This window comes from Dermacentor silvarum, chromosome 5 (assembly GCF_013339745.2).
Source record: "Dermacentor silvarum isolate Dsil-2018 chromosome 5, BIME_Dsil_1.4, whole genome shotgun sequence".
NCBI lineage: Eukaryota > Metazoa > Arthropoda > Arachnida > Ixodida > Ixodidae > Dermacentor > Dermacentor silvarum.
In genome coordinates this window covers 159636535-159649352 of record NC_051158.1, presented here as the reverse complement: position 1 = coordinate 159649352, position 12818 = coordinate 159636535, and the positions used below count along the sequence as shown (strand labels likewise).

The 12818-nt window shown below is 44.9% G+C and overlaps 1 protein-coding gene across 2 annotated transcripts in view; it reads left to right on the top strand.

Annotated features, from left to right (window-relative positions):
* The window catches only part of LOC119453821 (uncharacterized), a 95426-nt gene that overhangs the window by 60694 nt on the left and 21914 nt on the right, over positions 1–12818 (top strand). For both annotated transcript variants that reach the window (XM_037715863.2, XM_049668553.1), the window contains exons 12-14: positions 2452–2607; positions 4041–4246; positions 9455–9503. In XM_037715863.2, the coding sequence (XP_037571791.1) occupies positions 2452–2607; positions 4041–4246; positions 9455–9503 (411 nt within the window). The remainder of the gene's footprint in view (positions 1–2451; positions 2608–4040; positions 4247–9454; positions 9504–12818) is intronic.

The window sequence follows — 12818 nt, the reverse complement described above, 5'->3', positions numbered from 1 at the left end:
CATATCCGAGACTGTCGTCTGTCATGTTATGGTCTTCAAAGCACTGCAAATCTGCCAAGTAGATTGCTATGCAACTTGGTTTGTTTCATGGATGGCGAACGTGAGTGCAAACAGTGTGGTAGTGTGGGAGAGATGACGCTGGTGCTTATATTACTGCCGTAAGGACACAAACTGTAAGGATGACGTGACGGTGGCTGACAAGGTGTGCTGTCGTCCCTACGTTTATTAAAAGAAGAGTGAAGGCAAAGCGGCGAGTGGAGTGGCTGCGGCAACCAGCACTGCCGAGAACAAAAGCGCATTCTCCCGTGGCTTGAGCGACATGCACAGTGCTGATGATTATGTCTGATGAGGGCTCGTGGTGATGAAGATTATGCTACAATGCTAACCGTTATAGGAAAGCAGTGCACTTGTTTGTGATGTGGGCTAGACTGTAGCGTCGCATACTAACACTAGGCGCTCTTGGCGTAATCAGACTCAAACAGTTGCCAAGAAGTGGCACTACTGCTAACTGTATTACAGTCGAACCTGTTATAACGATACTGTTTTTAACAATATATCGGTTTTAACAATAAGAAGCTGCACCGTCAACTTTTGCATGTTTTCTATGGTGAAATAATCCACTTACTGCAATGCCCCATGCAGCATTATCAATTATAACGATGAAGTTTGGCTACAGGATGTCCGTGCTGAAAGAGAATGGAATGGGAAATCCTCGAAAAGAAAAAGAATCGAGCTGCTGCACGCTTCCGCGCGCAGTTTTCCAGCCTTTTCCGCATCGCCTGCCTTACGCGCTTTACTATCGCCCTTCCACCCTTCTGAACACGAATGGGTTGCGCCCATAGCTTTACACCGCACCACCGTCCAAAACACAAATGGACCGCGCCAAATGCGCTGATAGTGCTGGCTGCGATTGCTTGCTGGCTACTCATACTGCAAAGTTCTGCTGACGGATTAGTATGGGTGTTGTGCGGCGCACTTTTCATCTCGTTCAAGCCCAATCCGTATTAAATTTCTCAGCCAGGATTGACCCCTTTGCCCAAGGTGTGCGAGGGAGCCAATTGCAGTAGAGAATTTCAATCCGGATCGAGCTTACTCGCGATCAAAAGTGGTCGTGTCACACCGATATAAGTCGCTCCGGGCCACGTTGTTTCTCAGCCTCGTTTGACTCACCGCCGAAATGGAAGATGGCTGATCTGCCCACTGATCATCGGCAACGCATGATGTTGCCACTGAATAGAAAGTGCACTGCTATGGATTTGGAAACGAAGTGCTTCTAACCGATAAGGCGTCTGTCGTGAATGTGCTTGCATTGGATAGCGACGGCGACGCAAAGCTGAAGGGCATTTGGGTTTTATTGTGCAATCCAGTGAGAAGTATGTGATGAGATGCTTGTGGCAATCTCGCCTCAGCGTTTCTCCTGGTTTTCTCAAGCTGAGAGGCTACCACGGCAGCCTTCTCGCAATTTTTAAAAGACCCCTTTTGAGGCCACCAAAGTGATGCCTCGGCGTAGACCGCATGTCCCTTGCCGCCTGTGACCCCACATTGCAGTTGTATAGCAGTGCCATTCTTGAATGCCGACAGAGTGGCACTGGCCTCCCCTCCATTATAGTTTTCTCAAAACAGCTCTGCCATCCTCTAGCTGCATCGATTTTTTTATGCAACCCGGTTATAACAATTATCGGTTATAACAATGGAATTTTCGTGGCACTTGATTATTGTTATAAATGGGTTCGACTATATATATATGTATATTTATATATGTACGTGTGATGCATTGGAATAAAAGGAGTTCCTGCGTGGCATGGTTTGAGTGCAATTTGCATGCGCTCAGTCTCTTTGCCAACACAACATCACCTCTCTCAACATCACCTGTGTTCTTGATGGCTGCTAAAGCAGTGTTGTGTGTTGGATGTGTATGTTGTACAATCCCAGCTATGTTAACCTGGGCACACGCACAATCCAGCATACACCACATGGCAGAGTGTACAGGAGCTAGTGATAGTTACTGAAGCAACTGTGGTGGCACACAGAGAGCTCAAAAAGCGGATACAGGAAGGGAGTACAAGGTATTCGCACTTGTCATGTCTTTTGTTTAACTATGATGGCCACATTAGTTGCTGGTACAAAAGGTTAATTGTGCACTAGTGTAGCTTTTGAAGTGCACCAGCCTGAATGATCATTTGCAGCCCAGCGCATCTTTCTTCATGCTCATCTTTCCATTTCTCCCTTTCCTTCGCTCTCAGTTGTAGTGTAGCAAACCAGACACCTGTCTTATTGCCCTCTCTGCCTTTTTCTATCTTTAGTCTCTTTTCAATTTCTCTCTCTACATTCATCTTATTGCATTGTTGATTTGTTAACATGCTGCTCTACCATACTGCCCAACTTGCAACACATGTTGGTCATCAACAAATCGCAGGACAGCGGCAAACTGAGCTAGTGATGTGTTTGCAGGCATGCACTCAGACAGATCCCGAGACCCCACCGACACTGCGGCCACGCACCAGGGGTTTTGTGCCCGGAACCAGACCAACATCGGTAAGCGACCCGAGGACTTCGTCGCACTTCTCGGACAACCTGCTGCTCGACTCTGAAGATGTGCCCGCCAAGGTGAGGGTTGGGAGCCTGCAGAACAACGCACACGCCGAACCTTGCCCCGCACACTGCATAGAAAACAAAGCATGTGCATGTGGAATAAAGCATCACATTGTGCGGGACCAGGAACTGCACCCAATGAGTAAATAACATGCTCGTCCCTGTATTCTACACTCGGTTTCATACACGACAAGCAACGCTGTAGAAGCTGTGCAAGTAGTGCAGTCATAGAAACATTGCTCCATGCATTCCGCAGTCCATGGTTGATTTGCGCGGCTTTCTATGGAATATTTTCATTGTATACGGTTAAACCGCGATATAACGAAGTCATCAAAATCACCTGCTTGCTTCATTATATTGACATTTCGTTGTATTCACCAAATGCTTCTTCTGCCTCTTGCTTCAATGCATGTCTCCGAAACTCTAGATTATGCAACCGCCAGTAGCGAGTGTGCGGCAAAACTGCGCACGAGATGCCAGCCATCTCGGCACACCCACTCTTTGCACTTGTGGCAGATTACCTCTAAAACAGGACGTGCAGGCTGTGTATGCGTTCAGCCGCATTGACAGCCATGCGCAGCCACGGCCGCACTAGAAAATACATGCTTGATTGCATTACACAAGCACTAGAAAAGCGCTTGTCTAATGGCGTACAGCGTGCATATTGCGATAGGATATTATCATACGGGGACTTAATACAGAACATGACGCTCCTCCACTTTAGCGGTCGCTCTTGGTCGTCCAATTGGAGAGATGCATTTGTAAGCAGCCACTTTTATTTCAACCATTTCACCATCTCTATCCATGGAAGTTTCCATTTATTGTTCCGGAATTCCTTTGCAGCTTGTATTGTATGGCAGCATTGTATTGAAATCGAGTATTGAACTCGTGGGCCAGACCGGCAACAGCTGGTTCCTGAGCATGCTTCGTGCATGGGTGCTGGCTGCTGGTGTCTTGCCGAGTTATACGACAACTTGGGCCACTGGGTATGCGAGCATTCTCGGCCTCCAGATTGGGTATGTGCCATTAGGTAGGTGCCTGGATAGACAAGCAGAACGAGAGGAAAGAAATGAATTCAACAAAACAAAATATGAACCCGGCTGCAGAGAAGTGCATAACTTTTCCATCATTTTGCAGACATCAAAGAAAAAAAAATGAGCATGGCTTCTGTCAATTTTTTTTTTCACTCACTTCCTTGAGGTTTATGCACGAACAGTTCAGTGAAGCAATGAACGGGGCTAGTTGGTGGACATTCATGATTGTGTTGTGTTTAGTATTATGTGACGGAAGAACTAAAGAATGAGCATAAAATAAAAGCTTTTTGTTCTTTTATGGTCATTCTTTAGTTCTTCCGTCAGTGGGACACTAAGCGCAATGCAATCATGAATGCACCAACTAAGTGAACGAATGGCTCGAACAAAAGAGAACGAAGCGGGTGCTGTATACAGGCATCCTCGGCAAAGGTCGTCCACCAGCCGGCTGCCGTCACTGCCCAACAGCAGCCCCAGCAGCAGAGCGTGATCAGCGGCGGCAGCGGCAGCGTGCGGCGCACGGTGCGACCCTGCAAGCCAGCCAGCCACTCGTACGGGGTGTCGCCGTTCGTGCATGGAGGCACCAGTCGGATCATGTCCTCTGCAAGCACCCAGCAACACCGGTGAGCATCACGTGACGCTGCCTGCTTTGCTGATAACTGCCTGGCGCTGTTCCACATTTACGAGTACAACACTGCCCATGCACTTCTAGAAACTCCCGAATAGAAAATTTTGAAACCAGGCACCAATATTCAATTAAGTGCTGTGGAGTTTTACAAGGTAGAATAAGTTTCCCAGAAGAGAAACTGCTGTTTATCCAGTTGACACACAGAATTTGTTGCACAATGCTACAGGCTTTGACCATTTCAGTGTCGAGTTGTTTCAGAAGTGACGCCCCCACCATTGGCTTTTTTTTTTCTTAGGTATTATAAAATTAACACAACGGTTTAATTTTGGTTATGCAAAAGAGATAAAATTGATTTGGATAATGGTAAATGCTCTCTTGGTATGGTCCTCACGTTCCCATCTGACAAAAGGAATAAAGCGCGCAGCAGTCCCGATAACGCATCATTCTCAGTACTTTTTCACTATGTCGGGGTCAGAATTCTACGGAATTCCAATGCTTCCGCTTGGCGGCCGCATTTCAATGGGGGCGAAATGCGACAACACCCCTTTACTTAGATTGAGGTGAACGTTAAAGAACCCCAGGTAGTCCAAATAACTCCTGAGTCCCCCACTACGGCGTGCCTCATAATCAGATAATAGTTTTGGCACATAAAACCCCATAATTTAAATAATTAATTTTTCCAGTGCTTTCGTGCGTGGATGACAAGCTGTCGTCGTCAGGGTCTGAGCTTTGCTTGTAATCGGAGTCGGAAGCACTGCCTCTCCAATCAATAGTTTAACCCTTTCAGGGTCAAACTGTACAAGTACGACCTCCGCGAACACCCTCAAAATGGTCAATGGCGTACATGTACGGTATCGCTTGTACATTTAAAAAGCGCACCTCTTTTGATCATTTCTTTCACTTGGCATATACTGCCACTCGACAGGAAGACGTGGAATTTTTTACTTGCGCCAATGCCTCTCCGTTTTTTGTTTTTTTTTCATGGCAACGGCGCGTCAGCTCTCGCTTGCGCATACGGGCGCGCGCGCGCGCTACACCGGCAGCAAGTTACGGTTTTCTCCTGCGACGGATCCCACTTGTTGCACTAAACTGATGGCTATCTGGTTTCAAATCTCTTTTTTATCGGTGGTTTATCGCCCACCGCGGTGCGATTACACCTGTTCCCAGGCAGCCGCGTATATACACAAACGATGCTGCCGTTTTTGCGGTTCCTTTTTTGGAGACCACAAATGCTCTATAGCCCCTTGTTGGCGATAAGACGAAGGCTTCTCACTTGTTTCGGTTTCCGGACGTGCACACAACCATTTTTCAGTGCGCCTATCTTCTTATTCACGAATAGACATTGTGTATTTTACAACACAAACAATTTTTTTCCTCACTTTACTGTCACTTTAAAAAAATTACAACCATATTTTTTCGAAATAGGTTCTTTCGAAGAATTTAAATCAGCAATAAAAAAAAATTTACCCTGGGGGGTCGCATTTGGCAAAAAAATTCGACCCTCAAAGGGTTAAGATGCCGCGTGAGCAGCCATCTCAAAGTGATCGTGCAGCCATACTAATGGAAGAACACGTGCGAAAATTAGCACAGAAAAGGGTACTTAACTGTAGGAACTGTGTTATTCACAGAATACCTTTGCAATATGGAAAGAGTTATATCGGACAAACCGGCAGATGCGTCAATGACAGGCTTAGGGAACATGCCAATAAAGTTAAGAAGCCTGCAGCGGATGGCTTCCACGCAATTCATTGTCACAAGTGCCAATGCGGCATTACCCGCTTCGAGGTTATACAGTTATTATTGGGAGAAGCAAATGCGAATTAACTCGTCTAATCATTGAAAGGGCTCACATTGAAGATTTTGGCGATGCTTGTGTTAGCAAGTCGTCCCTGTCGCTTTCCAAGAAGCAGTTCGAATTCCTACGCATGCGTTAAACTTAATGGTTTCCTTTGCCTAGTCTGCAAGTGTGTCATCTTACCATGTGCTTTGTTGCCTTGCCTTAGTCTGCTGTCATGTACCTGGTGAGTAGACACGTGCTTTTGAAGCGAGAGGAAAAAAAAGTGAGGGTATGAGAGTGGCGTCCGTCCTGGAAATAAATTGTTGTTGGAAGTTAGTGCCTGTGTGTGTCTTCATTCTTCTTCTACGTCCGTGTGTTTTTTGCGCTACAAGAAGAAAATCTGCAAACATAAAGGAAGGAGCACTTTCGTTAGTTCAAACGGCCAGACAAAGTAGAGAAAGTAACAGATAAAAGAGATACGACAGAGGGCCGAGCCTTCCTGGAGGAAGCACACCGATGAAAGGAGCACCCTTGTCACTGTAAATGAGGTGCACCATAGTGGAGATAGGAGGCAAGTAAAAAAGAAAGGAAAAAGAGAAAAAAATAATCTTGCATAAACATACGACAGATGGCAGAAACAAGCAAGAGTGGAGGCCTTGTATTATGGCACAAATATTTGATCGGAGAAGCACTGCTATAGAGGTGCACCAAGTCCAGAATGCACCCCTTCTATTTGCAAACGATTATGTTCCACGTGCTGCAACCACACCCGCATTGGGGCGCATTTCGCAGCCTTGAACAAAACAGAGTGAGGAAGGCCTGAGAGAGGAGAAAATATGCTTCTAGAATTATACAACAGATGACGGAACCACCTCAAAGCTCGCCAACTTTGTGTTGCTCTGCATATTCGACTGGAGAGAGTGAACGTACGGGTACATCAGTGACATGGTGGGACAGAAATGTGGGAGCATACCGGTACGTCAGTGACACTGAAAGGGTTAAGCACCTTGAATTGCTAATTCTAGAGTACCTGTACAGAACACTAAAACTGGTCAACAATTCAGAGTGCTTAATGGCTTGTAGCATTGCAGTACAGTCATGTGGATGGACAGGGATTTCGTTTTCATGAAACTGCTCCATTCTACTGGAATCCAAAAGCTAACGTGCACCCAATTTTCACGTGTTTAAAGCACGTGAACCGTGAATTTTCACGCCATCGTGAACGTGGCAAAAGTGATAGCATCTTCAACAGTGATTGACCATGAATACTGCTTTAGGTTGTAGTATAGTACAAATTAAATTTTGCACGTCGATCTTGTTCGTTCCTACGAAAAAAAACAAGACATGCAAAATTGTCTTATTCAGAAGTTTGTTTTTTTGTTTTTTCTTTAAGCTTTTATATTGAAAGCGGTGTGTCGTCTCCATTTGCGCATCATTAGCCGAAGATACCGGGCACACAGGGGTGGTATTCTCGAGCAGTCACGTAAACAGTCTACTACCATCTTTGCAAGGTTTCACGCGGGGCTCTGCATTAAACTTGTCAAAGTGTGCGGCTGACAGCGAACTTGGCACAGTGCCAGGAACTCTGTCGGCCGTATACGCCAATGCATCCGGTGCCGAGTCGCATGATCGAGATCTCGCAAGAGTGATAGTATCTTCAAAAGTGATTGGCCTTTGATTGTAGTTGAGTACAAATTGAACCTGTTGTGCAACCTTCACGAAAACGTGCTTTGCCACACTTTTGTGATGGGGATGACACTGCGTCTGACTGTGACTGGTAGGCTGTTGCCAACACCGTGAACGTGGTATTGGATCGGTGTGCTATTGTAATGCACAGGCAATTTTGGAGCTCATTTTCTTGGAAAAGAGTTGTGTTAGATTCGGGTACATACAGTACCTCCACCTTGTGGAATTCTACAGCACTTAACTGAATATTGTTTACTTCTTTAAAATTTAATACCCAGGTATATTTTAAGTATGATTGCACCCAAGTGAGCTTTGTGCTTGTCTTTTATATGCCGCTTGCGCCGCCATTTGCTGGGCGCAGTCATGTACAGAACTCTTATGTTCAGCAGATAAGCCAACTCAACAGCTGCATCACCTGTTCTATTGAGCACCAGCATTGGTTTTGTTTGTTATAGTATCCACTTGTGTCATGTCACGACGGCCTTGCCTGAAAAGTGTTTTCAAACGTAATTATTGTTGGTGCTCTCCTACAAGAAACTAGAACTGCCTGTGTGTTGCGTAACTATCAGGGACAGGCAAATGTTTCTCTCCTGTATGCCGTATCATTCCATGAGTCATTTAGCATAGAGGTCATAATATTGAGCACAGTTTGTGTAAAATTATTTTAAGATTAGTTACGATGCTTGCCCCCGACTGTTAAAAATAAACCTAAGTATGCCATGAACCACAGGGAAGGTAGGAAAACTTCAAAAAATTCAAAGTGATTAAGAATAACAAAGCAATGTCAGCTAAGGCGTCTAGCCAGAAGTAGCTAAGAATGAGTGTGCACTGGTAGACATCTCTTGTAGATGCAAATTGCTATTCCGCGCGAGGTGCGGCAGGGATAGCATACTTGTGATCTGGGCTTAAGCTACCATGGTTTGAGGCTAGTTGATTGTTCAAAACTAATCTAAATTAGCAAGACCCTACAGCTACCAAACCGACGAGCCTTGCGGCCAAATTTTAATTTCTACTTGAGCGGTCGTGGCCCATTGGGACCAGACAATAGTCAGTGTCTTCCCGAAGTGCGTAATTGTTATAAATATTAAAAATGCAGATTTTGGCTTACATCACCCTGTTTATTTACTGCATCAATTAATATAGACTGTAACAGTAAGAAGAAGCACACTGATTTAAGCATCCTTCTGGGTTGATGTTGACTACCAGCCAATAGCAGCTGTCTGTGGGAATCTTACATATGATGACATACAAAAGTACTAGCAGCTTTGAAACAGCTGAGAAAAAAGTGTGTTTGAGAAAAAATTTACTTCCCGCTCCACTTGTGAACTCCACGTGCCGTGCACAACTGTGAAATTTAGCTAAGATATTCACAGCAGCATATTCTATTCGTGGAATGTGTTTTTTACCAAGCCCAAACAGTGATTCGGACCCCTTTAAGCTGGCACATCAAAGTTATGCACACAATAAATATGCATGCACCCTATGCAGAAGAAGGAAAAAGGCACTTAAGGGATCGATGTTCATTTAAGTGTTAGTAACTGTGCTTGACTAATAATAGACTAATAGTGAAAAAATAGTTTTTCACACATTTTTTTAATGCTGGTATTGTGGACTTACACGTGCATCTACTCTTTTGACTTGTCATGCTCATTGTGTTTGCCTGTGAAGCTAATGCTGGTAATGTGTCCTTAATTGATATAACACACCACGGTCCCTGACTGTTGTGGCTCTCTTGCGCAGGACCGCGATGGACTCATCCACCACCACGTACAACACTGCACACACTGAGGTGGGTGCCATGACTCTCCAGTGATATTATGGTCAGGGAATGTTTTCTTTGGGGAGGCATCTCCTGTTGAAATTTGAATGAAGAGGAATTTTTGCAGTACTGCAGAGAATTCTCAAGGATTCATGCAGTAAAGGAGGACTAACATGAGTTCTACGGCTTGTCATATTCTTTTTTTTTTACATTAGGTGAAGGCACAAACCCTATAAACCCAAAAAATGGATACTGGCAACAGTCGGAATGCGCTGAATACTGTATTTACTCGCATAATGAACGCACTTTTTTTTCCCGAAAAATATGCACAAAGTTGAGGGGTGTGTTCGTTATGTGGGGTAAAATGTTCAGCCATTCTTTTTCTGCGGCTATCTTTAAAAAAGTTGCAGTTTTGCCCGAAAGGCAAACCATCAATTGCGATAGCAAATGCGTAGACAACTACACGAAGTGAGGATAGTTTTATCGGCCGTATAAACTTGCAAACGTTCACTATCTATTTAAATTAACAAGCATGTTGTCAGTGCCCATAGGCAAACATGAACACATCACACTCGATGACCGCAGACACTCGTAAAAATGCTGGCGTGAGCAAGCGTGGCAACAACATTGAATGAAGTGACCTTCATGCTGTGTATCGCTTTAGTGCAAACTGAGCGCCGAGAATGGAGCACGCACAAAGGTATAAGCCGTTGCCCCTAGACTCAGCCCCCGACAGCAACGCAGACCGCTTTCAAGATCGCTTTCAAGCGCGCGTGGCCACGCAATGCACATTTGCTGCACCACCCCCCGGTGTCATGCGTGCGACGAAATACGGCACGTTTTCTTCCTGCTTTCCTCCCTTGAATGCGGGAGATTGAGCCACAATTGTCGGTGCGGATGGCAGCAAAATGCACCTGGATGGAGTCCATATGATTGCGGTCGCAATAAAAGTAGGACACACACAGTACCATTCAGTGTCCGATTCGGTATCAGATACAATCGTACCCACCGGACGCCATATAAGATGCCGAATCGTACCGTGTCTCTCCTACTACATGGCAGCAAGTTCAGGGTGCATTCATTATGCGAGGAAAAGAAAAACACACTTCTTGATTGGAAAACTGGGGGGCGCGTTCATGATGTGAGCAAATGCGGTAATTTACTGCAATATTTGTTCCTAAGAACCAGTTCTCGCTTGATACCCAAAAGGTGGATGCATCAAGGCGTCATGATACATTGGCACTCACTTTATTCCTGCAATCGCTATGGCTGTCATGCGCTAGTGCAGCCAGAAGAAACACACATGGCGGTGTTGTTTAAAATTTTATTGCGATTAGCATTATTCGAGAAATTTATGCACTTTTTTGGTTTGTTGTCTTTTTCTAACCTCTTTCATGCCAACTTGGTATGTGCCGGAATAGACAACTTGGTCCGTGGGTATTTGGCAACGTGGCACGTTACACTAGGTTCGTTAACATTCTTGGCCAATCCTGCAGCGTGGGTTAGTGCTGCTGAGTAGGTGCCCGGACAGACGAGCAGAACAAGGAGTGGAAAAGTCAGCAACAGGAAATTGAATGACTCAGCTTCAGAGAAGTGACAGGTTGGCATCAAGAGCAGCCGAGTGTGAAGAAAGAAGTGAACAGAATGCACGTGCATTCAGTGAGGAGTGTTAAGCTACCGAGAAGTGAAAAAGGTGTCTGTAACCGATAACTGAAGAAGTCCCCTGCTCAGAAGTCAAGAATGTGGCAATACAGCGTGTTACTGCATTGCTTCAGTGCTAATCGCATTAATGTCAATGTTCATTGTGAGGTGGGTTTCGCCACGAATGCAGCCAGAAACTGTGTGCCCAGGCTGCAGAGAAGCTTGACACAGCACTACCACCTACTACAGTATCTAAAGATTTAGACACCATAAATGTCTTGAATGACAACACGTGCGTAGCTAAGAGGTAGTTGGTGCTCGGTGACGAATGCACAAAAAATGTAATAGGTTACACTTGGCATTCAGTTGCGTGCTTTTCCAACAAATGGCAGCACCGACACATTCAGCTATGCAAATGCTGCTAATGATTAATGCATACATAACAGAGGTTTGTAAGTTTAGCTCGACAAACCCAGTAAAACCGGTCAAGTGCTCAGTTTTTCACAAGTATCGCTGTCAATTGGAAATAATACAGTAAGAATTTTGGACAGAATTGTCATCTTCGCTTTTTCACTCATCCCACAGTGTGCGAATGCAAATTTGGCATCCGAATGCGAGTGTGACATATGAGCTTGCATGCTAAAGGCGATTTTGCAAAAATGGCCACTTCCTGGATTGAGCATTTTGAATGAGTGCGTGACTGAATTTGCATTGCCATGGAGTCGTACAACATCTATCAGAAGACGGTCTAGTGGTGCAGTCTTCAGCCGTCGTGTCAACATGGGTGACATAAATTTTTCCTGCATTGTGATGATTTAACTTTGTACAAACATGTTTTGTGAATTTTATACACTTTCAGTTTGTCCTTAACGCAGTGTTCCTCTACATCAACCTTGTGTTTGGCATCATGATACGTTTCGGTTTATTGTGAGACGTATCTATTATCTGTTTGGCTACATGGCGATGCCCTCCACTGTTGCAATATATCATATTTACTCGCATAATGAATGCAACTTTTTCCTGAAAAATTTGCGCCAAGCTTTCGGGTGCGTTCATAATGCGGGGTAAAAATTATAGCAATTTTTCCCCGCGACCACCTATAAAGAGTAGAAGACAAAAAGTAGGATTTGGCGTCCGATCCGATGCCACGGCACGGCAAAATGCCTTGGATCTGGCTGCTTTTCCGGCGCATCGGACACTGTATTGGACGCCGAATTGTACCGTGTGTGTCCTACTTTTGTAGCACGCCATGCATGTTTGATCCAGCGGCATATGGCATGACAAAATGCTTGAGATCCGACTACTGTTCCGGCACATAGGAAGGCGCATCGAGTGCCAAATCGTACCGCGTGTTTCCTACTTAACAGCAGCAATTTCGAAGTGTAATCATCATGGGAAGCAAAGAAAAAAACACACTTTTTGATGGGAAAAGGGGGGGGGGGTCCATTACACGTGTGCTGTGTCCATTATGCGAGTAAATACAGTTACTGTTACTGAAGCAAGGACACCAAAGAAAAACACGTGCATCACAGGATCAATGCTTGTAATGTGGTCTTTGTTTTAGCTGTGCTGCTTAAACTTACATTCAAGATAAATAACATCTAGGTACATGTAGCTGTAGCTCATGCATGATGCCATTGTATAGTCTGTATCTGCTGTACTTTCGTAACACTGCTCTGAAATTTGAACAGGCTGCTTATGTGG